This window comes from Bidens hawaiensis, unplaced genomic scaffold (genome assembly GCF_021521415.1).
Source record: "Bidens hawaiensis isolate Kalapana, Puna unplaced genomic scaffold, B.hawaiensis_p1.1 tig00011151_1, whole genome shotgun sequence".
NCBI classification, from domain to species: domain Eukaryota; kingdom Viridiplantae; phylum Streptophyta; class Magnoliopsida; order Asterales; family Asteraceae; genus Bidens; species Bidens hawaiensis.
In genome coordinates, this window is record NW_027491863.1 from 530,749 (window position 1) to 558,076 (window position 27,328).

Sequence of the window (27,328 nt, forward strand, 5' to 3'; positions counted from 1 at the left end):
GTGTAACATCTCAGTTTTTGATATATTGCTTTAAGAATATTTATTAAAATTATGGTTTAATTACATTTGGTAAGCATTTTTAATTCATTCAAGCTATTCAATTTAGTGATTTTGAACATATATGATTAATAGAAGTATGATTATTATTGTTAAGGGTCCTTTTTTGTCTCGTATAGGACAGTTGAATCCTTAGAATTGGCTCTGTAGTTGCAAATGAGATCATAATTATTTTTTATCTAAACTTTAATTGCAAATGAGATTATAACTAATTTTTATCTTAACTTTAGAAGTATACAATTTTATGATTTTATTTTACCAAAACTTGATTAATTTTCATAAACACCGCATGCATATGACCTCGTTGTTGATAGCAAAATCGTAAAATCTTCCATTGGTCAAATATTATTGGACTTAAGAGGGCAAATTATGTTGTAAGTTTTATTAATCTTAGAGTAAATTGCTATTTTGATTAATGTTATTTAGCTTCTATTACTCATTTAGACCAAAATGTAATTTTAAAACGAATGAACCTATAACATTTAATTTTGTTAGAAGTTTTGGCACCTTAAAATTTCCATCTAAACTAGTTAGTAGGTGCATGTGCCCTCTCATGAAGGGCAAAATTGTCTTTCATTTAACCTAAATCCTTTCATAGTTGTATGCCATCTCATTCAAAAACTTGTGGTATTATATATCTTCAAATGAAGCAGCAAACAATACTGAATTTCAAATTTTTAGTTTTCATCTTATAATGTAAAAATCCTGAAAGACCACTGTGACTATGTGAGTAAATAGTGGTAGCCAATTAAAAAAAATTTATGTTAGATGTAAAAAATTTCTTTACTCCGTCAATACTTACTTCATCCTTTTTTGCATATTTTTTTTTTCGCAAATGAAGAAGCTACAATATGATCCCTTAAAAATAAAAAAAAATAAATTTATTTTCAGCCTACTTTTTAAATAAGTATTTAATTAGCTTGGCTTCTTCATCATCATTATTAATATTAGTATTATAATTATTTACTTTTTTTTACTATACGACATAAATTATATTCAAAACCAAGCCCTTAATATAATATAATTTTTATTTTTAAATTAACTTTGGTGTTCCTTAATGCTCAGTCGCTCATTTTTCATTTTCAAAACAAACGCATCAATGTAATTTATAAGTTCATTTTTATGTTTCCGTAACTTTAAGTTGGTGGTGTTCCTTTTCACCGCAAGGCATGGTCACATTCCACTAGTTTAAAGTATTGTTTGGTAGACATTTAATCGTACAAGATTACCATATATAAATTTGAAAAAAAGTTCATAAATACAAGAAAACTTTAAAAATAGTAAGTTGACAATAATGACATGACATGACATTTTAGCATGGTATTAAGTGTATAATCTAGTTTGCTTCTTTACATGAAAACTATTGTTAAGATAAAGTTGATATTGATGGTTTTGACTTTTGACTGACCCATTTTCCCATTTCTTGATTTAGTATTATTGTTTTTCATGTTCAAAAAGTCCCCAAATTAGAACATTAACTTAAGTAGAGAATTATATTATTTATTTTAACGACAGTAAAAATTAGTTATCTTTGAACTTCAAGACTCATAATATAAAATTAAACTTATTTATTCACTAGGATATACACATTCCTTAATAATATATTATCTTTCAACTTCGCATGAATATTTTTGTGTTCTTTATGCATGGTATGGTCTATCTTTATATACACTTGTGGTGCTACTCTAATATAACCTTTAGCGTTTATGTTGTGACAATATAATCATTTTTGTGTTGTTATTTGGTAAGTTGAAGGTTTGTATTAGAGGAATAGACGAAATAAAATAAGTATCATAAAACTTTGGTATATTAGTTTTTTATTAATCCCAACTAGAGGTGGCAAATGTCAATCGGGAGAGATAGCTGAGTGAACGAAAACGGCGGATTGCTAATCCGTTGTACGAGTTATTCGTACCGAGGGTTCGAATCCCTCTTTTTCCGTTGATGACTTTCTATTTTTTCTAGTTAAGTGAGTTAAGTGGGGTTGAGTTGGGTCGAAACGGGTCATGGGTCAGAACGGGTTAGGGTTGAAACGGGTCACTTAAAAAAGGGTTGTTTTGGTTCGGGTCGGAACGGGTTAGGGTCAACAGGTTCCGGTTAGAACGGGTCAAGGTTGGAACGGGTCAAAACGGGTTTGGGTCAAAACTCGTTTAAGCGATTTTTCAGTTCGTTTCAGCGCGTAACAGCTCGTTTAAGCGATTTTTCAGTTCGTTTCAGCGCGTAACAGCTCGCTTAAGCGATTTTTCAGTGCGTTTCAGCGCGTAACAGCTCGCTTAAGCGATTTTTCAGTTCGTTTCAGCGCGTAACAGCTCGCTTAAGCGATTTTTCAGTTCGTTTCAGCGCGTAACAGCTCGTTTAAGCGATTTTTCAGTTCGTTTCAGCGCGTAACAGCTCGTTTAAGCGATTTTTCAGTTCGTTTCAGCGCGTAACAGCTCGCTTAAGCGATTTTTCAGTGCGTTTCAGCGCGTAACAGCTCGCTTAAGCGATTTTTCAGTGCGTTTCAGCGCGTAACAGCTCGCTTAAGCGATTTTTCAGTTCGTTTCAGCGCGTAACAGCTCGCTTAAGCGATTTTTCAGTTCGTTTCAGCGCGTAACAGCTCGCTTAAGCGATTTTTCAGTTCGTTTCAGCGCGTAACAGCTCGCTTAAGCGATTTTTCAGTTCGTTTCAGCGCGTAACAGCTCGTTTAAGCGATTTTTCAGTGCGTTTCTGCGCGTAACAGCTCGCTTAAGCGATTTTTCAGTTCGTTTCAGCGCGTAACAGCTCGTTTAAGCAATTTTTCAGTTCGTTTCAGCGCGCAACAGCTCGTTTAAGTGATTTTTCAGTTCGTTTCAGCGCGTAACAGCTCGTTTAAGCGATTTTTCAGTTCCTTTCATCACTTAACAGCTTGTTTCAGCATGTTTTTGTTTCGTTTTTGTCGACTTTTCAGTTTCGGTTAATTTGTCGATTTTTTTAACGAGGACAACGGACGAAACGTTTTAGTTTTTTTACATTTTTTGTCTTTGTTTTATTTTTTTAGTTATGATTTTTTTATTAATTTTTTTGAATATTTTTTGATAGTTTCTATTAAGATCAAAATCCCTAAAAAAAATTAAAAAAAACAAATAAAAAATCATAACTCAAAATATAAACGAATAACGAAAAAAGTAAAAAAACTAAAATATTTTCGCCGTTATTCTCGTTCATTAAAAAAAACCGACAAATTAACCGAAACCGAAATGTCGACGAAAACGAATCAAAAACCTTAATCGACCCGTCTAGTGCGAAAACTCGAAAGAAACCGAAACCCAACCCGTCCAGTGCTAAAACTCGTGTCGGCACGAAAGCTGATCCGAGCCGAAACCTAAACCGATATCGTTCCAATCTAAAACCCGTTTCAACCCAAACATGCCACTTTTCCTTAAGAGTCTAAGACACTAACCCACATCGACCCATGCAATTAAATTTGTCAACCCATTTTGACCCAAAAATAAGAATGTGAAATTTCAAGTGACCCATCCCATTTAATTAAAACCTATGACCCAAATCAACCCATTTAAATTTTAAAACAACCCAAATTGACCCATTTGGAATGGTTTGGGTCAAGGTTGCCACCCCTCTCAACTATCGCTTTTTGATCGCTGTTAGTCTTAACTAACGAATTGGCTGCTGACGGCCCGAACTTTTAACGTATTTGTTTCCAAGGGTCCGTGACTTACAGATTCCTAACGGCGTTAGTTTCAGATCACCGAAAAACATTTTTGGACGGAAAACTCACATTTTTTTCCGGAAAACTCAACATTTTAGTCCAAAACATCTTTGTAACTTTGTATCGGACCTTTAGGAACCTTTTTCTAGTAAAAGCCTCAATTATTGAGGTCGTCGAAACCCTAGAACCATCGTCGGAATCGGGTGGTGGTGCTCAAGTGGTGAGGGTTGGTTGGTGGTGAGTCAATTGGTGGCGGTGGCGGTGTTTGGTGGTGTTTTCTAGGAAAAATGTGAGTTTTACGGCAAAAAACGTTTGTCTGGTGACCTGCAACTAACGACGTTTGGATTTTGTTAGTCGCGGACCGTTGAGACTTGGGAACATATACTTTAAAAGTTGGAACCGTCAGGAATCAATTCGTTAATTGGGACCAACAACGACCAAAATGCGATAGTTAAGATTAATAAAGACAATATATACCTATAATTTTTAAGACTTATTTACCGAAGCGGTATCAAATTTTCCAAATATAAGTTAGGTAAATATTTCTTTTATGTTTGTTAAATTATAAACGTTATGAGCAGTCATCATTCCATTCTATTGCACTCCATTCCATTATTATGGCGTATCAAATATGTGTTAGACTTTGAAATGTCCTTATTTTGTTCATATTTGGCAACCACATTATTTGCAACCGCGTTATGTAAAAACAAGTCAACAAGCAAATGGAGGAGGAAACCATTTAAAGTTTATCACTAGTTTTACTCGTATGATTCTTTTATTCGTTCAACTGATTGTGACGGATGATCAGTTGAATGTGATCGATTGACTTTTGATTTCGGGTGTTTATCGTGTTAAGGATTCCTTTTGAAATTGGGGTTGGAATGTTAACGGGTTTTGTGTTTTATTAGGGTTGAGAGAGAAAAGACGTGACATGGCTGCAAAGAAACATTAAAAGACCTAACTGCCTATCACGTGTTAGTCACATGCAATCACTTAACGAGGGATTTGGATAGCTGTGCTAGTCAAAGGATAAAAAGCGAGGTACTTTGTCTTTGAAATGATAGAGAATAAAGGCAAACTTTTTAAAGTATCTGATTAATAAATCAACTATGTTTAAATCATAGAAGTTGTAATTTTGTCTAAAATACAAATAAAAGAGAATGGAGGTACAATCGGGTCAACATGAAAACCCGCGTTGGATCAATTGGATCCGAGTTGGTGAGGTCACATTTGATGATATCATGATGTTGACCATACCAACGACTTCAACCCTTGCTTCTATTCGTAAGACGTGTCGAAGTGAAAGCCCCTGGGATTATTGAACGTAAATCTGTGCACGAGCCTATGCAAACTGGGTTAAAAGCGGTAGATAGCCTGGTTCCTATAGGTCGTGGTCAACGAGAACTTATAATCGGGGGCCAACAAACTGGAAAAACAGCTTTTGCTATCAATACCATATTAAACCAAAAGCAAATGAACTCAAGGAGCACCTATGAGAGTGAGACATTGTATTGTGTCTATGTAGCGATTGGTCAGTATACATGCCATCAAGTGCGATACGTATCTCTTTTTTTAGTCAACAAATTCACACGTCTTAAACTACTTCTAAATCATTGCTTTTGTCTAAAATGTGACCAATATATTATTTATTATTGTTTGAAAGCTTTTTAAACTAAATTTATATTTTCTTAAATAATTAATTAAATGTTTGCAAAGTTAATTATGTTGAAATACAAACATGACAACTAGATAATTAAGTCTGATAAATAAAAAGTAGTTTCAAGAAATATCCAAAAATAAAATTAGTTTAGTTCAACTTTTTAAATGGTAGCTCGCATGCTCTTAACAATAAACATGTTTTTAAGACTATGGTTAGTTATATTTATATTCATAAGTCCCTAGGATATACTTTAATAAACGTTTAGGACGTTAAAACTAATTTAGGCAAATATAAACAAGTGTGATACCACTTTCTTCATGGGTTGCCGAGCGTTAACGGCAAGCTGTGTTAGAGTGTTAACAGACTTTAAAACTCTCTACAATGCACTCACACACAATACTTGGTGTATTGTTCTTAAATTAAATCTAGTCGGGTTAAACAAGGTTTAACAAATTTCTTTAGGTGAGGTAGAGTAAAAATGGGTAAAGTGGGTTATGTGACGCCTACATGAAGTTAAGGGACATGAATATATCCCATGGCATGAAAGCAATTTATCACAATATAAAGTAGGGTGATGTTACAGAAACACCTAAAATTGATTTTTACTAGATGTACACCTCTTATTTTGTTACATCAAATGTTTCCTAGGATATGTGTATAGTTCTGACATTTGACATTTCCTTGTATATGCATTGGTAACTTTTTTTATGTTCATAGAGTTGAAGGTTTCCTCGTAAACGTGAGTATAACCCTTGATTTTTTTTACACGCTCCTTGTATACGAACGTATAGACAACATTGATGATTCATATTACACGGGCATATAGCCCTATAAATCTATAAAATCAATAAGGCTTTGGTTAGCATAAAGTAAATTGTGTACGTGTAACCATCCGTTAAAAATAGAGTTGAATCAATATTTACTATTTATTGTAAAATTGATCATATTTTAAAATTGGAATAAATTTACATTTAAGAAGAAAACTTCAAAAATAGTAATTTGACTGATATTTTAGCGTGGTATTGCGTATTATTTTGCTTCTTCTTTACAAGGAAATTATTGTTAAGGTAAGCTGGCTCTATCTTGGTTTTGAGTGCTTTGACCGACCAATTTTCCTCCTTTCTTTATTTAGTATAAGACTTGACTCTTTTCATTTTCAACATTTTCCCCAATTAGAAAAAGTTAAAAGAATTATATTACTCCCTCCATCCCAATTTAAATGTCCTAGTTTGAATTTTCAAGTCTTTCTTTTACAACTTTGACCGTAAATATTTTTGTTCGTGTCATATAATTATTGATGAAAATTATATGAATGGATTGAGTTTTAAATGTATTTTACATTGATATAATTTTCATCAAGTATTATATGACACGAACAAAAATATTTACGGTCAAAGTTGTAAAAGAAAGACTTGAAAAGTCAAAATAGGACATTTAAATTGAGACGGAGGGAGTATTAAGTTGAGACGGTAATTATTAAGTATTTTCCAGGAAAAAATGTCTCATAATATAACTAAAACTTATATATTTAATATCATAGACATTGTTTTGAACAATTATTTATAACATCTCTTCGAATGGATGTTCATTATTTTAAGAATACATCTTATAAGGCAAACTTAACACGCTTGAAGAAAGACTGTTTTTTTTTGTTATTTTATCCGAAAATATTGCATTGTTAGAATCGTTGGCCAAAATGTGCCTTAAAGCGAAAGCGAAAGGTGTAACGCGTATTTCTCTCCTAGAGTATCTCACCACTTGAGGTCATTAAAGTTGAAAGTCTATTGGTAAATAAATCCACTAGATTTTGTTTTTATAAAATTTGTTAAGCAATAATATCACATGAAATTTTAATATACTAAGTAGGCGGGTTTAATAGTTAATAAAAAACGAATATGGTGAACCGGGGAATTAATGTGTCGTCAGTCATTTGTTTTTGGCGACTATGAGATTGGATATAGTGTGTGGGTTGCTATTACAGAGTAGAATGAATAGATTTACCGTTGATTCAGACTCTTTCTAAATCAGAAATTTTAAATTGGCTTGTTTCAAAATTTTAGTCTCTGTTTCTAGCTAGAAGAGAAAACTTATTCATGGCAGTTTGGTGGGTCATTCGGAGATGTAGAAATGATGTCGTTTTTGACGTGGAAAAAATGGAAGAAAGATGTCACTCGTTTTGGTGGCTAAGTAATAGAGATCGAGCTTGTTATGTTAGTTGGTCATAGTGAATTTAAAATCCTTTCATTGTTATGTAATTAAATTTTGTATCTTTTCTAACTTCCTGCTAGTTTTTATATAATTGATCGTTAAAAAAAAGAAGAAAAAAAAAAAGAACGCGTACCTTGTTACAAAAGGGTCTAAATCAACAAAATATTAAATTTCATATGGTAAAGTCTACTTATATTTATATATGCATGTGTTATGTTGTTGACTTTACAAACACAAAAACAATTTATAAAATTTGGTAGTTTATACACTTGTGGTGCTACTGAGTTACTCTATTATATAACCTCTAGCATTTAATGTACGTATTAGAAGAATAGATGAAATGAAATATGAAAATAACCTTTTATTCTTTTAAGACATATTTATGTTAATGATTTTAATTAGTGGTATCAAATTGTCAAAGTTATAAATTAGGTGAAGATTTACTTTTATGTTTCGTAAATTTAAACTAGCATGAATAGTCATGATTCCATTTCACTAGTTTTGAATAAAGTGTTTTACTTTTTCTTTGAAATAATGTTTTCATATATAACAAACGCGTTATATGCAATCTTGTTATGTAAGCACAAAGCAACAATGCACACACTTTTTAAACTCAAGTAAGATTTTAGTAATATAGCTAGCATGAATCTCATAATTCAAACATAAATAGGTTCGGTATTTACCATTAACCATAACATAAGTACTAGCTTAAGTTACGGGATTTTCTTTACCATAATTGTAAACGAACTTCAGTTTCACTTAATCGGTTTGAAAGCTTGTTTAAGTACTAGCTTGGTTGGGCATATTTAGGGGTGACAATCTTGACCTAAAGCAATTTCAAATGAGTTGATTTTATTTTAATTAAAATTTTAATTAGAACATTCTAATTAGAAATAAAAATAATGTATTTAATTAAAACAAATAAATTTTATTTGTAATCCGAACAAATCTAGATTTTAGTTAAAGCATATAAACTTTATATTAAAAGATCAACATTTTTAGTCGTCAATATATTGTTTTGACTTTTGAACAGTTGTTAATTAGTCAAATTCGATACTTACAAGTTACAATCTTACAAGTTAATACAATATAATTGCTAAAATATTAAATGCATAATTAAATTAAATTGATTTATCTCAGAAGATTTCTCATCTACTATATAAGTTCAAAGCAATTGGTTCCTAATCCTATGTACACATACCCTAAAACCAACACACAAATATTTAAGGAAACTATAATCATCAAATCTTCATCAAGAATGTTTGTTTACACCGATTAGTTATTCCGTTTGAGATCTGTCTCATCATAATATTATTATATAAATACAACATTTTGTTTTTTAATTTGTATCATTCAAAATCATGGGAGGTGAAAGTACATGGAGGAAGATGAAGCTCGTTCTAGGGCTTAACACATGCATTGATGTGTTGAAAACATCCGACGACGATGAACCGCTGGCGAGAAGCTCAGGTGTTTTTCGTCGAAAGGCGACCACTCCGACTCCTTCGTCTTCCGGTCTCTTGGTGTCCAAATCCGACGTTACGTCGTCGTCGACTGAGGTACTTTCTCCTTTTAAATATAATTTCACTTTTCTAGTTTTATATATTTTGTCGTCTGTGTAAAAGTAGAGTATAAGTAACATTACAGTAAAAAAAATATATTGTGTCAATTGGTTAGGTTATTGTGACATTTTTTTATTAATGTGATTAAGAGATTCTTATTGTGTTGATGATAGATCTTTATTCTTTTCATGTACAACATTATATGGGTGGGGATGGAGTCATATGTAAGATGGTGATGGCTTTTTTTGTTGTGATGTAGTGTTCAAATCTTAATGAGTTAATGGTTTGATGGACCCTTTAAGGTTTATCTTCTTTCACATCAATCTTTATTGATTTTTGACAACATTTTTTATTAAGTCACACACTAGTTTGGTCAACACTTTTAATATTGATAAAATTAATATATGTTTATAGATGGACAGTTTTACTTCCCATACTTGAAGGTAAACTGGTAAAAGTGTATTTTTTTGGTCCATACTTTTAATTTCACTTACAAACCTCTCTTTTTCTTTTTCATAGTTGAATTAATGCCTTTTGACTTTAATTACTTGTGAAGCATGAACTTGATGAAAGTAAGTTTATCTTAGAAAAGAGTATAAATTCTTTAGCTTTCTCTTATTGATTCCTAATTCTTTTCATACTGTTGATGGAACATCATGTGCTTATTGATCTTTACTTTAAAATGTTCCTAGTTTTTAATCAGGTAGAATAACCTTTAACACTAGTTAGCCACCCGAAAGACGCCTAGTCATTAGGCCAAAGTGATTCGCAACTTGAGTGATCTTGATTTTACCTGATAATTATTTGACACTATCTAACAAAGTTGTGGTTAAATATATTTGAACCGGGATGTATAGATCGGGTTCTATCTAACTTTCGAAAGGTCAATAGTTATTTGTTCAATATCATAAAATCATATAATTAACAAATGTTTTCTTGTATTTTGTTAACAAAATGTTTGATTTGAAGTAAAAACAGTGTTACTGCTTCACTTGGCTTCAAACTGATGTTCATTCATGAGATATACAATCTTTTCTAGGTAAGACAGAACTGGAATAAAGTGAACCAACAAGCTTCAATGTGAAACCTTAACTATGATAACACTTTATGAAATTTAATATTAGTCATGTTGTAAACGAAAACACAAACTGATGTTCATTCATGAGATATACAATCTTTTCTAGGTAAGACAGAACTGGAATAAAGTGAACCAACAAGCTTCAATGTGAAACCTTAACTATGATAACACTTTATGAAATTTAATATTAGTCATGTTGTAAACGAAAACACAAACTGATGTTCATTCATGAGATATACAATCTTTTCTAGGTAAGACAGAACTGGAATAAAGTGAACCAACAAGCTTCAATGTGAAACCTTAACTATGATAACACTTTATGAAATTTAATATTAGTCATGTTGTAAACGAAAACACAAACTGATGTTCATTCATGAGATATACAATCTTTTCTAGGTAAGACAGAACTGGAATAAAGTGAACCAACAAGCTTCAATGTGAAACCTTAACTATGATAACACTTTATGAAATTTAATATTAGTCATGTTGTAAACGAAAACACAATCGTGTTGAAAGTTTTTTTAAGGGAATCTGTTAACGATAGCATGTTGATAATAAGGATCACCAAAAAATGGTCCATACTATGATACGCGTCAAGTTAGATGAATACGCATTATTATTTTGAAATTTCTAACTTTTAATAATGAATTTTTGTTTGGATTGCAGCAATTTTGTGCAATATGTTTGATGCCAATGAAGACAAGCAACAGTCAAGCAATCTTCACCGCGGAATGCTCACATTCCTTCCATTTCCATTGCATTACATCAAATGTAAAACATGGAAACCGAGCATGTCCCATCTGTCGCGCAAAATGGAAAGAAATCCCCTTAAAGAATCCCGGTTCTTGTGTGAATTCAAGTTCAAATTCCAACCCATGGTCCCAACAAGATTATACAATGGTTTCCCAGTTGGTACGCCAGTTCCGCCACATTTAGCACGCCCTAACGCTAACTTATTATACCAAATTCAAGAACCTCCCATCTTCGATGATGATGATGAACTAGTCGTCCCGGAAGAAGAAGATATATTATCTAGTGATTCTGATATTAATGAAGGAATTGAAGTGAAAACTATCCTGAAGTCTCTGCAGTAGCAAGATCAACTTTCTTTGATAGTTTTGGCATCTTAATTAATATCAAAGCTCCTGTCATTAAACGAAATCTCAACAACCGTGCATCGATTGATCTAGTGACTGTGCTTGATATTAGTAGCAGCATGACGGGTACAAAGATTGCGTTACTAAAACAAGCAATGGGATTTTTAGTACAACATCTTGGCCCGTGTGACAGACTTTCGGTTATAGCGTTTTCTTCCATAGCTCGTCGCCTTTTCCCACTTCGTTGTATGACCGAAACTGGGAAACAAGAAGCTTTACAACTGATTAACTCGTTGGTTGTTGACCGTGGGACGTTTATAACCGAGGCCATAAGAAAGGGAGCCAAAGTGATGAGCGATCGCAAGTTCAAGAATCCCGTTAGTGGTATGATATTGTTGTCAGACGGGCAAGACCCGTATTACACTAGTGCCCGCCTGCAAAAGCCTGGGTTTAAAACTGATTACCAAGCTCTTTTACCTTCTATTCAAGTTAAACAAGGTGAATCTCAAGTACCGATTCACACGTTTGGGTTTGGTGTGAATCATGATGCGCGTACATTACATTATATAGCTGAGCATTCCGGAGGGATGTTCTCGTTTATAGAAGTGGAGAATGTGATACAAGATGCTTTTGCGCAGTGTATCGGCGGCCTTTTGAGTGTTGTGGTTCAAGATTTGCGTGTTGAAGTCGAATGTGTTCATCCCGTGTTACATCTTGGGTCTATTAAAGCCGGGAGTTACAAAGCGAGTATGGATGATGATAGAAGATCGGGTTATATTGAAGTTGGCAATTTATACGCTGAAGAACAGAGAGATTTTCTCGTGGAAATGGATATTCCGGTTGAAGAATCGGGTAACGAAATGTCGTTGGTGAAATTTGAAGTTACTTATACGGACCCGATAAAGAAAACAATGGTCATGAGTGGTGGTAACGAAGACGTGATGATATCAAGGCCCGAGAAAATTTTGGGAGAGCAAAAAGTATCGATAGAAGTTGACCGTCAAAGGAACAGGTTTAGGGCCGCCAAGGCGATGGCCGAGGAACACTGGCTGAAAGTGGTAATTTAACGTCGGCAGGGTCGTTACTTGAAGAATGCCGTAAAAAGCTGGCGGATTCTGTGTCGGGTCGTGGAGGTGATCGGTTGGTTGTCGGTTTGATGGCGGAACTGAGGGAAATGAAAGAGAGAATGGTGAACCGTAGAATGTATGAGCATACGGGTCGGGCTTATATGTTGTCCGGGTTAAGCTCACACTCGTGGCAGCGGGCCACGGCTAGGGGGGACTCGACCGAGGTGACAAGTGAGATAACAACTTACCAAACACAGACAATGATGGATATGATTAGTGTATCTAATTCAATGAGTATTAACATGAGTCCTTCAACATCAACAGTTAATCCTAGTAACAAAAAAGTGCTTAAATGATATGGAAAAGTATCCTTGTTAATTTAAGTTTATGTTTTCATTTGTTTTAAAAAGTTTAAGTATATTTGTTCCAATTGGATTTGATTGGTAATGTAAGGGCTAAGGATATTAACAAGTTTGAATCTTATGAACATTTGTTTAATATCAGATAAGTGATACATTGTTTTTTTTTTTTATTTTTATTTTTTATTTTTTATTTTCATGATTGACATGTTTGATCATATATAACTTCCTAGCAACTTGGTGACTAGCTAGGTATATTATAACAAATTAATTGTTTACATTTACAAATTTGTTACAAGATTAGTATTAGAAGCACAAAAAGTTAGCTAGGTTTGTTACTTATTCTCATAAAAGTTACTAAACTATGTTAAAAACATGGTTGTAAAAATCGCGCCTAGGTGCCGAGTACTCAACGAGTAATCCCCGAGTAATCCCCGCCTAGGCCGAGTTCTCGGTGAGCCATCGCCGAGTACTCTCCGACTAAGGCCGAGTACTCACAGACTAAGGCCGAATACTCCCAACTCCCCAGTCGGCCGCCTAAGGTCCGCCTAGCGAATTTTGCAACCTTGGTTAAAAAATAAAGTTAGGAGTGTGCAAGAAACCGAAAAAACCGATCCGAAACCGAAAAAACCGATCCGAAACCGAAAAAACCAAAAAATTCAAACCGAAAAAACCGAACTAAAACAAATACCGACGGTTTGGTTTTATGTTTTTAAAAAAACTGTACTAACGGTTCGGTTATGGTTTTGCATGTAAAAAAACCGAAAAAACCGACCGAACCGAATTCCTAAATTTTTGTTTTTTAATATTTTATATTAAGTAATTTATAAGAATTTAATAAATATGTAACTCCAATATTGTTAATCAAATGTACAATAGCCTATTATTTAACAATTAACATAATTATTTATACCTAAATTCATTAACTTTTGCAAACTTTTTTTTCGGCCTAAAATTTCAAACTCAAATGACAAAAACCGTAAAAACCGAAGCCGAACGATTTCAAAAACACCAAAAACCGCATCAAAGCGCACCACACAACCTAAATAAAGTTGTCAATATATTGTTTTGACTTTTGAATAGTTATTAATTAGTCAAATTCAATACTTATAAGTACAAAAGTTAATATAATTAAATGCATAAGCATAATTAAATTGATTTACTTGGTAGACAGAAGATTGCCCATAAAAGTGGTTTTCCTCTCACACGCTTTACTATATATAAGCTCAAAGCAATCACCTTATATTCATAATTCATTCATCAAATCTTCTTCAAAAATAAGAATGTTTCTTAACATTTAAGATCTGTCCATTCTTCTCATCATAATATTATTCTATAAATATAAGATTTATTTTTATAACTTGTCTCATTGAAATCATGGGAGGTGAAAGTTATTGGAGGAAGATGAAGCTCGCTCTAGGGCTAAACACATGCATTGACATGTTTAAAACAACCGACAACGACGAGTCGTTGCCGAGAAGCTCACACGTTCGTCGTCAAAAGGTGACCACTCCGACTCCTTCGTCTTCCGGTCTCCATGTGTCCAAATCTGGCGTTATATCGTCGTCAGAGGTACTTTTGAATCTAGTTTGTTTCACTTTGCCTTGTTATTTTTGTACGATTTTGTCATATAGAATTATCGGTATAAAAGTATAGTACGAGTAACATTTTAATTAGAAAAAAAAAAATTCTTTTAGTTGTTTGATTAATTATTATAATATTTTATTGTGATCAAGAGATTCTTTACTAGTGGCTGGTTATTGTGGTTATGACTTATGATAAATCTTTACATGTACAACATATGGTGGGGATAGAGTCACATGTAGATAGTGATGTTTTATATATATATATATATATATATATATATATATATATATATATATATATATTTTGATCATGTAGTTTTCAACTCTTAATGGTTTGATGGACCCTCTAAGGTTATCTTCTTTCACATCAATCTTTACATGTACAACAATTTTTTATATAAGTTACATACTGGTTTAAATTTGCTACTAGTATTGATAAAATTAATATCTAGTTATTGATGGATATAGAACAAAGGATGTGATATTCATGAAGAGTTTTAGTGTTTGGTCAACACCTTCACTTTCACACACAAAACCTATCTCTTTCTTTTTCATAGTTGAATTAAGACTTTTTGGCTTTAGTACTTGTGAAGCATAAAGATGAATAGATGATGAAAGTAAGTTTATCTTTGAAGAGAGTATAAATTCTTTAGCTTTTGACTATATGATGCATATGCTTTTCTTTAGTTCCTTGATGGAACATCATTTGCTTAATGTTCTTCACTTTAAAAAGCTTCTAGTTTTCTAAATTCTAATCACTAAGAATAATAATAACTTTTAACACTAGTTGGCCCGAAAGACATCTAGTCATAAGACGAAAGTGATAATAACTTTCGTGATCTCGATCGATCTTATGTGATATTCTTTCACACTAACAAATGCATTATTATTTTCTAATGTTTACAAATTAGTATACCTATATTTTTATTAAACAAATGTTGTTTGGATTGCAGCAAATCTGTGCAATATGCTTGATGCCAATGAAAACAACCAACAGTCACGCAATCTTCAAAGCGGAATGCTCACATTCCTTCCATTTCCATTGCATTACATCAAATGTAAAACATGGAAACCGAGCATGTCCCGTTTGTCGTGCAAAATGGAAAGAAGTCCCCTTAAAGAATCCCGGTTCAAGTTCAAATTCCAATCCATGGTCCCAAGGTGGTACACCGCCACAACAATTGCACGCTGATAGTAACGAATACTTTTTATCCCAAGTTTTAGAGCCTCCCATCTTTAATGATGACGATGAGCTAGTCGTCCCGAAAGAAGAAGACATATTATCTAGTGATTCTGATTTTAATGAAGAAATAGAAATGAAAACATATCCTGAAGTCTCTGAAATAGCAAGATCAACTTCCTTTGATAATTTTGGTATCTTAATTAATATCAAAGCTCCAGTCATTAAACGAAATCTCAACAATCGTGCGTCGATAGATTTAGTGACTGTTGTTGATATTAGTTGGAGCATGAATGGTACAAAGATTGCTTTATTAAAACAAGCTATGAGTTTTTTAGTACAACATCTTGGCCCGTGTGACAGACTTTCGGTTATAGCCTTTTCTTCTATGGCTCGTCGCCTTTTCCCACTTTGTCGTATGACTGAAAGTGGGAAACAAGAATCTTTAAGAATGATTAACTCGTTGGTTGCTGACGGTGGGACCAATATAGCCGAGGCCCTAATCAAGGGAGCCAAAGTGATGACCGATCCCAAATTCAAGAATCCCGTTAGTAGTATGATATTGTTGTCGGACGGGCAAGACAGAAACTTCACTGATTACCGGGCTCTTTTATCTTCTATTGAAGTTAAAAAAGGCGAAACTTGCATACCCATTCACACATTTGGGTTTGGTGTGGATCATGATGCTCGCTCGTTACACTCTATAGCTGAGCATTCGGGAGGGATGTTTTCGTTTATAGAAGACGAGAATGTGATACAAGATGCCTTTGCTCAGTGTATCGGCGGGCTTTTGAGCGTTGTGGTTCAAGACTTGCGAGTTGAAGTCGAGTGTGTTCATCCCGTGTTGCATCTTGGGTCTATTAAAGCCGGGAGTTACAAAGCGGGTATGGATGATAATAAAAGATTAGGTTACATTGAAGTCGGGGATTTATGCGCTGAAGAGGAGCGAGATTTTCTCGTGGAAATGGATATTCCGGTTGAAGAATCGGGTAACGAAATGTCATTGGTGAAATTTAGGGTTATTTATGTGGACCCGATAAAGAAAACAATGGTCATGAGTGGTGGTAACGAAGGCGTGATGATCTCAAGGCCCGAGAAAATTTTGGGAGAGCAAAAAGTATCAATAGAAGTTGACCTACAAAAGAATAGGCTTAGGGCCGCTGAGGCGATAGCCGAGGCTCGAACGATGGCTGAAAGAGGTAATTTAACGTCAGCGGTGTCGTTACTGGAAGATTGTGTAAAAAAGCTGGCGGATTCTGTGTCGGGTCGTGGAGGTGATATGTTAATTGTTGGGTTGATGGCTGAGTTGAGGGAAATGAAAGTGAGAATGGGGAACCGTGCTATGTATGAGTATTCGGGTCGGGCTTATGTGTTGTCGGGCTTGAGCTCACACTCGTGGCAGCGGCCCACGACTAGGGGTGACTCGACCGAGGTGACAAGTGAGATACATAGTTACCAAACACAGACAATGGTGGACATGATTAACATATCTCATAATATGTCCTTCGACATCAATGGTTAATCCCATTGTTATACCACTCAATAATAAATAGTGCTTAAATGATGGGAGTAAGTAACTTTTTTTAATATAAGTTTATGTTTTCATTTTAGCTTTAAAAAGATTGGGTATATTTATTCCAATTGGTTTTGATTAGTTTTAAGTGAACAAGTTATGTAAGAATAGTAACAAGTTCGAATCTTATGAATATTTATTTAATATCTGATTATCGATAGTTTTTTCTTTTTCTTTTTAATTTTCATGATTAGCTTGTTCGATTATTTTAGTTGTTACACTTTTCAAGATTTCAAGGGATTCAAACTCATCTCTCCAAACGGCCCAATCGTAGAACTTATATAAATGGCCTATAAACTATGTTTTAATGTACTTACTGAAAAACATAAAACAACAAATATAACAAGCAGCCCGCTAATGAGTTGACGGGTTATAAATATTGTATGGTGTTAATCAACAACTTTTCTCACTTGTTTGGGTTTATCCTCTAAAATCTAAATACGAGGCATTCACCAATGCTTAGTTGGTTGTGGTGTGGATAAAATCTCTACAGTTAAGCGTGATAAGGTAAAAGTAGTAACAAAACACGAAACCTCATTGGAAGTCTCTACTGGGGTAACAAAAAACAAACAAGTTATGAGTTCCTAGATAGACAGTAATAATATTAATAGTACGAGCGATATGATGTTAAAGTGAATGTATAGAAACTACTAATGACACCTTGATAATTCATAAACAAGGTAACACAAGCTGATTATCTTTATTAACTAAATAATCATTGCCATCAAATTCACTCACTGTCAGTAATAACATCTTCCACCTTGTCAATTGTCATTAGACCATGCGTAGTCAAAGCTAAGCACACCCCGACATTCTTCGTCATGTTGCGTCTAATCAGCATTTTAACATTTTGCAAAAAACAAGTGTAGTGGAAAATGCCCCCAAAACATAAAAAAATATATCATGTTTTAAGTCTTTTAACTTTAAATCAAAACTTAATAGTGATCTCACTTTTATGATTTTATCATTAGCAAAGAATAATAAAGTAACAGATAACGATGGACAGAAGACGGTAACGTGGACACCTCAGCCTTCTGATTATCAATCAGTTAAAATCTTTAATATTCAAATAGGAACATGCTAATTATTCACTTTTTTTCTTAATTTAAAACCAATAATAATAAAAAAAAAAAAAAAAACTTTTTTCTTAGCCGCAATAAAAAATAAAAAATAATCTCCGAGTATTAATATTCATATAATCATATTCATACCGATTTCTCAGGAACCGGAAAACGGCGTCGCTTTCACCTGAAACAAACAAACATACTGTAAGTATATCTGCAAACCCTAATCAATTTCATTTCTCATTTATTTTCAAAGTTGATAATTATTATGCTTCACTGTAAATCAATTTGTGCTTAATTGAGTTGCTGACGTGTCCTTCTTTCACATTTCGTATGAATTTGATCGATCTATTGATACAGTTAGGTTCAGTTGCGATTCTGTAAGTTCGGATCAGTGTGATTTGAGTTTGGATCCGTTTTAGATGTGGATCTATTTTGAGCTAATGGTAAAACTGAGTTTATTATGTCTTATTATTGCTTAGTGTTAATGTTAATTAATGCTGATAAGGAGAATGATAGAATGGATTAATTTATGCCTATGCCTATGGTTATTGCTACATTTTATTTTATGGATAATGATTTGGTTTTTATTTATATTTAATCATAGTTATTAATATTAATAGGAATAAACTGATTCAAAACTGAAAAAACCTAACTGAAAAAACCGAAGGTTTGGTTTTGTATAAACCGGTTTTGGTTTTGCATGTGATAAAAACCGAAATAACCCAACCGAATTTCTAGATTTTTTACTTTTTTAGTTTTTTATTTTTTTTAAGTAATTTATAAGAATTTAATAAAGGTGCAACTCAAAACTTTTGGTCAAATGTATAATAGTCTATTAGTTAACAATTAACAAAATTATTTCTACCTAAATTCATTATATTTGGCCTAAAAATTTCAAGCTTAAATGGCAAAACCGAAAAAACCGAAACAGAAACCAAAACCAAACGATTTTAAAAGTCCAAAAACCGAAGGTTTGGTTTTTGGTTTGAATTAGCCCAAAACCGCACCACGCACACCCATAGTTATTAAAAGCCCTCTCTTCTTGCACCTAGGCCCATTTTTTTAGGCGATGCTCAATAAAATGGGCTTCTAGTTCCTAGGTGAGTGCTTCGGCATTGTCTAGGACAGGAACATGAGAAGGTACTAGGACAGGAACATGAGAAGGTAGAAGCTGAGCAAAAGAAACGCAAGGAGTGCGATTGAAACTTAGATCTAGGAGAGGTCAAAGGAATTACATTCAACATTTTGTTATTCAAGTTTTGGAATTACATTTGAATCTTGACTATTTTAGAACTTTTGGTACTAATTAGATGATTTAAATGTTATATAGTAGCTTTTATTAATTTTATTTGAAGAATAATGTTATTTTTCATATACATAATAGATCTTTAATTTTTTTATTGAAGTGCGTTTTTTTTCTCAGGCCCTCGCTTTTATTGCGCCTATCGCATTTAATAACTATGTGCATAATGATTATTGAATGAAAAACTTCCAGGTTGTACCAAATATTACCAACTTTATAGAGCAAGTTAGGTACCAGAAAAAGAGCAATATGTTGGCCCAACCTACAAAAATGTAATGGACCCATGCATATAATATCAAAATAATCATCCTTTTGAAACCAGAGAAGAATTGAAATTGCTGTCAGTCTTTTATAAGATAAGAAAGAGAATTAAAAATAAAAATGACTGATACTTTCTTGGATCAAATGAAGGATAAAATACCTAGAGCTCATTTTATTGTTTAGCTGCTTTGAACCAAATTATATGAAAATGCTGTGACGATTACTCCATCAAGAATGCAATTTGTTTAGTTTACTTAGTTTTACTAAATCTAACAATTCATCCCTTGTTTTGTATAACTAATTGTTATATGGATTTCATTGATACTATCTGGAATTTAATATTGTGTTTTTTTTTTTCATGGTTTCAACTTTTCAGGTATTCTAGCCTTGTTCCAAATTTTTAGTTAGCACTTTAGCATTCTGGCGGATGTTGTAAGCTCATTAGGAACTGCTTTTATAATTACCTGGATTCCTGGAGATTGACATATAGCATTTGTCACTTGCAACACAATGAAAGGCGTGCATCGCAGGTCAGTTGATACACACACACGCACACTAAACATTGGATCACACTCGTTGATTTTTCTAAAAAGATGTGAGTTTTGTTTGGTTGAGTCACTTGAGCCATATTGAGTAATCAGTTTTGTTATTTTTGATCTAGTGGCGTTTTCAAGAAGTCAAATGGTGGCGGGAAACTAATTATAACCACAATTATGGGAATTGTAGTTGGATATTTTATTGGTGTTTCTTTCCCATCTGTATCTCTCACCAAGGTAACTAACTTCTGAATCTTAGGTATACTTTCACCACATAAAACAATCTATTTGAATTTCAATTTACTGTAATAACATCATTGCAGGTTATTTTACCTTCTAGTATTTATTCACCATTTGATGTAACAATGCGTGAGGACCGTTCTAAAGCCCTTGAACGTAGTTTCCCTGAAAATCTTGGTTCTAGTAATACACCTAAGGTATGTTTTCTAAGGAGTTTAGTCAGCATTTGAATTATTAGTCAGAAAAGTTGGTTTTTGATTGAGATTTGAGCACTTTAATTAAATTATGCTCATGTACCAGATTTATGTTCCAACAAATCCTCGTGGTGCTGAGACATTGCCTCCGGGAATTGTGGTTGCAGAAACCGACTTATATTTGAGAAGATTATGGGGCGAACCCAGTGAAGTATGCTTTCTTATGTTTACATCAATTTATATATTTTTATAACTTGAACTGTTCTTTAAAATGTGGGATTTTCAGGACTTGAAGAAAAAGCCAAAGTACTTGGTAACTTTCACTGTCGGTTGGGGTCAAAGGGACAATATTGATGCATCAATAAAAAAGGTTCCACGATATTAAATATATCCATTTTTATTAAAATCTTATACTTATTTGAGGATACTAAAGTTTGATCATATGACTATTTGTAGTTTTCTGGGGATTTCCAAATCTTGCTTTTTCACTATGATGGCGTAGTCACCGAGTGGGACCAATATGAGTGGTCAAAGCAGGCGATCCACATCAGCGTTCGGAAACAAACCAAATGGTATGGTTGAGTTTCTGTTATAACAAACTTGTTATTTACATGTTTTACTTTTTGAGGTTTTATTGTATCTAACTTTTTTTTAATAGGTGGTATGCGAAGAGGTTTTTGCATCCTGATGTTGTAGCAGCGTATGAATATATTTTCATATGGGATGAAGACCTCGGTGTTGAACACTTTAATGCAGACAGGTATTTTTGCCGCTTATTTCTTGATTGTAAATTGGGAATTCAATTTATTATGTGTGGTGTTTTAGGTATATTCAGTTGATAAAGAAGCATGGTTTGGAGATTTCTCAACCGGGTCTTGAACCTAATAATGGATTAACTTGGCAAATGACAAAGCGGAGAGGTGATAAGGAAGTTCACAAGTAGGTTATGATTGTTTAGTTATTTATGTTTGTATAATGTTTCTTGAAATAGGGGTTTTAATGTGGGCCATATGTCTTTATTGGTTTATAGGGATACAGAAGAGAAACCGGGATGGTGCAGTGATCCTCGTTTGCCTCCATGTGCAGCGTACTCTCTCTTTACACACACACAAAAAAAATAAAATATTGCATGATACTTAGGTTTCATTACAAGTTTTACTTTTTTTATTCAGATTTGTAGAGATTATGGCTCCTGTATTCTCTCGGACCGCGTGGCGGTGTGTGTGGCATATGGTTCAGGTAAAGATACATATCAAAGTATAGGGGTGTAAACAAGCCGAGCCCAAGCTCGACTATGCTTGAGCTTGGCTCGTTTTGACTTATGAGAGCTCAAGCTTGAGCTCAGCTCATTTTGATATACGAGAGCTTGAGCTCAGTTTGTGATTCGTTCTTTCAAGAAAAATAAGACCGTACAATACGTCAGGCCCGTTATTTGTTTTTTTGAGCTCTGCTCGTTATTCTTTTTTTCAAGCTCGTGATTCGGTTTTTCAGCTTAATGTTTATTTATTATTAATTAATTTATACAAATATAATTATTATTTTTATATATTTTTTAATTATATTTTTCATATATAACATAAAATATATTAAATAGTTACTAGTTATTTTATCATAATTTTATGTATAATAAATAGTTTTGTATAAATATAAATTTAATACATAAATTGAAAATCATATAATACTTAGGCTTGCAAGAGCTCGATAATTGAAACTCGGCTTGGGCTCGTTTATTAAACAAGCTTATTTTGAGGATCGAGCTAGTTTAAATTCGTCTTGATTTGAGCTTCTAACAAGCCTATCTCGAGTAGCTCATGAGCAGGGCTTGGCTCGTTTATACCCATATTCAAGCCACAAGGTGATATGGTCAAATAGGACGTGTGCAAAACATTCTATCCTTCGAATTATATTAATTACCATAATTCTAACATTAACTTTATTTGTTTTTGCAGAACGATCTGGTGCATGGATGGGGTTTGGATTTTGCACTTAGAAGATGCGTTAACGTCGGTCAATCAGTCAATCATCCATTTTTATATTCTTGTCATGTAACTTATTATTTATACTAATATCAACTTTATGACCTTACAGCCCGCACACGAGAAAATCGGCGTTGTTGACTCACAGTGGATCATTCATCAAGTCGTTCCTTCTCTCGGCAGCCAGGTGAGTCGTCATTTTGTCTGAAATACTAAACAGTTATCTTCTGGCTTTTGTTCTTTACTTCTGACACGATTAATATTATTATTGTTATTATTTTTAACAAATTCAGGGTAAGTCTGAGAACGGTGAAGCTCCATGGAAAGGGGTAAGAGATAGATGCAAAAGCGAGTGGGCGTTGTTTCAAGATCGGCTTGCAAATGCAGATAAAGCTTACTTTAAGCAGATGGGATAGAGCGGAAGGAAGCCGTGTACATTGTTTTGTTTGTTTGTTGACCCGTTTTGACCCGGTTCAGCCCGTACTGTAGCATATAATCCCACTATATGATGAGAATGTGTCAGTTTTTGTGCATAGTTCCTTTGTGGTTGATGTTTTGTAAGGATGGTAATACTTTTGTATAATCTTATATACTTTTAGTTGGACTAGATATGACATGAGTTGAGTTTGATCTTCTCATTCTGGCCCGGCCCGGCCCAATCGGAAGTATTGTATGGTCTTATTTTTCTAGATTTTGTTTAGTGCAAATGTGTGTTAAGAGGGTTACATCAATGTCAAAATTAACTTGAATTATTGGTAAGCAAAGGTTGTTGTGTCATGACCCAAGCTGTTTGGAGTATCATTCAAGATGCACTCATTCCACCTAACTAATAAATTAATTAATGTAACTATTTTTATACAACTCATGTTTTGTTTAATCTCTTTATATTTTTATAATTATTGTCGTTGAGTAAAGTTTTGTTATGTATTAGAGATACAAATTTCTAACACGATACAGACATAGCGAAAACGTTCATAGGTTTGGATTTATATTAAGCAGGCTCGGGTCATCCTGATTGATTTGCGGGCTGATCCGTGTACTTTATACTTTCTTTTAGAAATTGAGGATTAGTTTGGGATAATTATCTTATACACATTTTTATTTTTGTAAACTTCCAGTTTTGATTATTAATATACAAAATAATATAAACTTTATTGTAGGTAAACGGCGTGTTCGTACCAACCCATGAACATGCGTATTGTGTTAAGGTTAGGTTATCAAACGCTATTTCCAAGATCAACTCGTTAACCAACAATTCCGACCTGCGTATAAAGTTAAAAACAAAACTTTGGTGGTATAAAATTTAAAAAAATTAATAATAATAATAATAATACAAACTTGGCCTTACCTTAATAACGGCTACTGTGGAAATACATATAGAAACATGTTTTGTTTTGCCTTCAAATCCAAGCAAATAAAAAAGAAATGCAATATTAGGTACCAACCGATGTGGATGGCAGACCATGAGTTATAAACTCATCCATTCCATTCCATTTGCCTTCAATCTCACATTCTCCTGCTTCTTTTCAACTACTCATCATTTTTGTAGGTGCTCGGAAATCGCTTGAGTAGCAGTCGAATTCGGGCATTTAACTAAAGTAAATTTGTAAGTTGTGAAGAGAAGATATGGGAGAGTTAACAGGGTACCAGTTGGGAGTTATTGGTGCATTGTTTCTATCAGTGGCGTCATCAGTGTCAATTGTTATTTGCAACAAAGCCTTGATGAGCAATCTAGGCTTTCCTTTTGGTAATGTTATCGTATATTATTTCTATATTTATTTGCTGGTCAAATAACCATTTTTGTTAAAATGCACGTATAGATTAGGTATATCCGTGCGTTAAGTTAAATAAATACAACATTCGTATAGTTTTCAGGTATATAAACGACTGAATCAGTTTTAAATTTGATATCTAAAAAAACTCCCATAGTAGAGTAAGCAAATATGGTAGAATTTTGTTTTGTAGGACTATTTTTTTATAATTTCGTTCCAATTGCATCTCTTTAAATAAGTTCAGTATCAATTTTTATTTCACCTATCTCGTAGATTCACAAAAAATAAAAAAGGATAACTCTTGGAAAAGATGGTTATAAAGTTACTGACACGATCTGAACATGGCATGAAAATATTTAGGTTTTGGGTTCATTTAAAAAAGGGTTGTGCTCGGGTTTACCTATTTAGTTTGTTTAGTTAAACAGGTCGATGGTTGGCATGCATTATGTTTAGTTAAAGAGGTCGACCCATTAACCCGTTTAACCTATTTATTTACAAGTCAATTAACATGCTTACAACTTGGTTATCACCCACCAACCAGTTTGACTAGTTTGGATAATTAATGGTTAAAAGAGTTGTGTTTTTGACACGAATAAAAATATCGGTCGTGTTCGGGTTGCACTATTCAACCTGCCAAACCATCAACCTGACGCGATTGACGCCCCTAGGTATCGCTAAATCTTCATAACTGAAAACAAACAATTATTTGATGAAATTAAATACATAAATAAACGTGCAAGTTAAGGCAATATATAATGTACTAAAGTAACAAAATTTAAATTTCTTTGTGTAGCTACAACATTGACTAGTTGGCATTTGGTGGTAACATACTGCACACTTCATGTCGCGCACCGTTTGAATTTCTTCGAGAACAAGAAAATTGATATGAAGACTGTGATCCTGTTCGGCATCCTAAACGGTGTTTCCATCGGTTTTCTCAACTTGAGCCTCGGCTTTAACTCCATCGGCTTTTATCAGGTTTGTGCTTCTCATCACTCAATAGTTAAGTTCAAGTGTTTGTGCACATTATATTGTAACTCATTATATTGGTTTGGTTTCATGTTTTCCAGATGACCAAACTCGCCATCATACCTTTTACCGTCCTCCTAGAAACTCTTTTCTTGAAAAAACAATTCAGGTAAAAAAAACATGTTACAGGATTAGAGTTCAGGGTTTAGGGTTTAACGCGTATTTTTAATATATGTTTCGGGTTCATGACGAATTGCAGCCAGAAAATAAAGTTATCGCTTTTCGTCCTACTTCTTGGAGTCGGCATAGCATCCGTGACGGATCTTCAACTCAATTTTCTTGGCACAATTCTCTCCCTTCTAGCTATTGCCACCACATGTGTTGGTCAAATTGTATGATCTTCAATTTATATATATATATATTTTTTATTTTTTTACAATCATCTCAAGTAATTCTTAACAAAAAGTTGTAATTTCAGCTGACAAACACAATCCAAAAGAGACTAAATGTGTCATCAACTCAACTGTTGTATCAATCAGCACCATTTCAAGCAGCTATACTATTTGTCACAGGCCCTTTAGTAGATCAATATCTCACTAAGCAAAATGTTTTTGCTTTCAAATATACACCTCTTGTTTTGGTACTTATTATAACCTTTTTCAGTTAACTATGCATGGGTTGTTTTTGAGGTGATGTGATTAAAGTTATATAATTATAATGTTGCAGGGATTTATAATACTATCGTGTTTGATTGCGGTTTCTGTGAACTTTAGTACATTTTTGGTGATCGGGAAGACGTCACCGGTTACATACCAGGTGTTGGGGCATCTAAAAACATGTCTTGTTCTTGGATTTGGGTATACTTTGCTACATGATCCTTTTACACAAAGAAACATCATAGGAATACTTGTTGCCATTCTTGGAATGGGCTTGTATTCTTACTTTTGTACCCATGAAAACAAAAAGAAACAAATGATTGATCTCTCTCAAGGTTCTCAGGTACCCTTCTCTATCTTCCTAAACCAAAAATTTTGAACCATATATCAGGGTCAGCTAAACCTTTTTGGGGAACCTAAAGCGGATTCTAAATTTAGGCCCCTTTTAAATAAATAAAATATTTTTTTTTCTTAGAGGCGTAACACATGGGAATATTATAACACACATTTTTTGTATACGATTTCTAAAAGACACACAATCCTACATGTTAGAATTGTAGTAAGTATTAGTGAGAAAAAAAACTCTTCCAACTATATTGATTATTTGTTTTACTTGTCAAAGTTGAAAATTAAACGAAGTTAAATCCTAAAGATTAAGCCCCCCCCCCCTCCCTTTTTACTTTTTTTGTTACAGTCGAGCCGCCCTTGTACCATATAACTAATTGTTTTAATTGATATATATAATTTTTTTTTTGTCAGATCAAAGATAAAGATAGTAACACCCCTCTTTTGGGACATCAAGATAAAGAAAATCATTTTGAAGTGAAGAAAGCAACCAAAGACTCCCTTGTTTAAACTATAGTGATTGTTAGGGGTTATTAAATGTGTTTATTTCCTTTTTAATTCAACCAAGTATATTCAAATTTTGATTCTTTTAAATAAAATTCAAAGCTGTCTCACTTCACTTGATTTAGCTTTTTATTTTTGTTGTGGTTATATATATAGATGGTAATTTCCCAACTTATTTCTCTCAAAGATGATTAGATATTTTGTGTTTTGAAACAACTTTTAGATGTGACAAAACAGACAAGTCTAATTAGTATTCAGGACAAAACAGACATGATTTTCTAATAACTACTTTAATCTTACATTATCTTATCTTATCTTATCTTACAACTCTAATAAAGGAGTAACTTGGATGCCACGTGTTGCGTTTCTAGAGTTCCTAGCCCGTCTAAAACC

General features: G+C 33.5%; 2 protein-coding genes and 2 pseudogenes across 5 annotated transcripts; all 4 read left to right on the forward strand.

Annotated features, from left to right (window-relative positions):
* The first annotated feature begins 8,971 nt into the window (after positions 1-8,971).
* Positions 8,972-12,897, forward strand: LOC143537196 (E3 ubiquitin-protein ligase WAV3-like; annotated as a pseudogene).
* A 1,139-nt stretch (positions 12,898-14,036) lies between these two features.
* On the forward strand, positions 14,037-17,092 carry LOC143537236 (E3 ubiquitin-protein ligase WAV3-like; annotated as a pseudogene). The gene is made up of 2 exons (XR_013136010.1): positions 14,037-14,345; positions 15,313-17,092. The product of XR_013136010.1 is annotated as an E3 ubiquitin-protein ligase WAV3-like (transcript).
* Positions 17,093-18,288: 1,196 nt separating this feature from the next.
* LOC143537197 (uncharacterized) lies at positions 18,289-23,591 on the forward strand. Of its 3 annotated transcripts, none has more exons than XM_077031019.1 (14): positions 18,289-18,384; positions 20,120-20,273; positions 20,405-20,516; positions 20,603-20,716; positions 20,820-20,924; positions 21,000-21,083; positions 21,170-21,285; positions 21,372-21,473; positions 21,539-21,652; positions 21,744-21,800; positions 21,886-21,952; positions 22,663-22,716; positions 22,802-22,876; positions 22,983-23,591. In XM_077031019.1, exons 2-14 carry the CDS (start codon positions 20,254-20,256, stop codon positions 23,103-23,105), a joined length of 1,143 nt encoding a protein of 380 aa, XP_076887134.1. In that variant the 5' UTR covers positions 18,289-18,384; positions 20,120-20,253; the 3' UTR covers positions 23,106-23,591. The 3 variants fall into 3 exon arrangements, with proteins under 3 accessions (XP_076887134.1, XP_076887133.1, XP_076887135.1); XM_077031018.1 differs by having other exon boundaries at positions 18,289-18,380; XM_077031020.1 differs by lacking the exon at positions 18,289-18,384 and having other exon boundaries at positions 19,868-20,273.
* A 629-nt stretch (positions 23,592-24,220) lies between these two features.
* Positions 24,221-27,048, forward strand: LOC143537198 (UDP-xylose transporter 1-like). The gene is made up of 7 exons (XM_077031021.1): positions 24,221-24,436; positions 25,255-25,439; positions 25,532-25,599; positions 25,690-25,822; positions 25,909-26,070; positions 26,157-26,429; positions 26,846-27,048. The coding sequence occupies exons 1-7, from the start codon at positions 24,316-24,318 to the stop codon at positions 26,939-26,941; spliced, it is 1,038 nt and encodes a 345-aa protein (XP_076887136.1). The 5' UTR covers positions 24,221-24,315; the 3' UTR covers positions 26,942-27,048.
* The last annotated feature ends 280 nt before the right edge of the window (positions 27,049-27,328 follow it).

What these genes read in the sequence shown, in the direction of transcription:
- LOC143537197 (XM_077031019.1), top strand. Translation starts at nt 20,254, where the DNA reads ATGAAAGGCGTGCATCGCAG. An exon ending in GAACACTTTAATGCAGACAG is followed by an intron (nt 21,474 to 21,538) that starts GTATTTTTGCCG and finishes GTGGTGTTTTAG; the next exon opens with GTATATTCAGTTGATAAAGA. An exon ending in TTCCTTCTCTCGGCAGCCAG is followed by an intron (nt 22,877 to 22,982) that starts GTGAGTCGTCAT and finishes TAACAAATTCAG; the next exon opens with GGTAAGTCTGAGAACGGTGA.
- LOC143537198 (XM_077031021.1), top strand. Translation starts at nt 24,316, where the DNA reads ATGGGAGAGTTAACAGGGTACCAGTTGGGAGTTATTGGTGCATTGTTT. An exon ending in ACTCCATCGGCTTTTATCAG is followed by an intron (nt 25,440 to 25,531) that starts GTTTGTGCTTCT and finishes CATGTTTTCCAG; the next exon opens with ATGACCAAACTCGCCATCAT. An exon ending in AATATACACCTCTTGTTTTG is followed by an intron (nt 26,071 to 26,156) that starts GTACTTATTATA and finishes ATAATGTTGCAG; the next exon opens with GGATTTATAATACTATCGTG.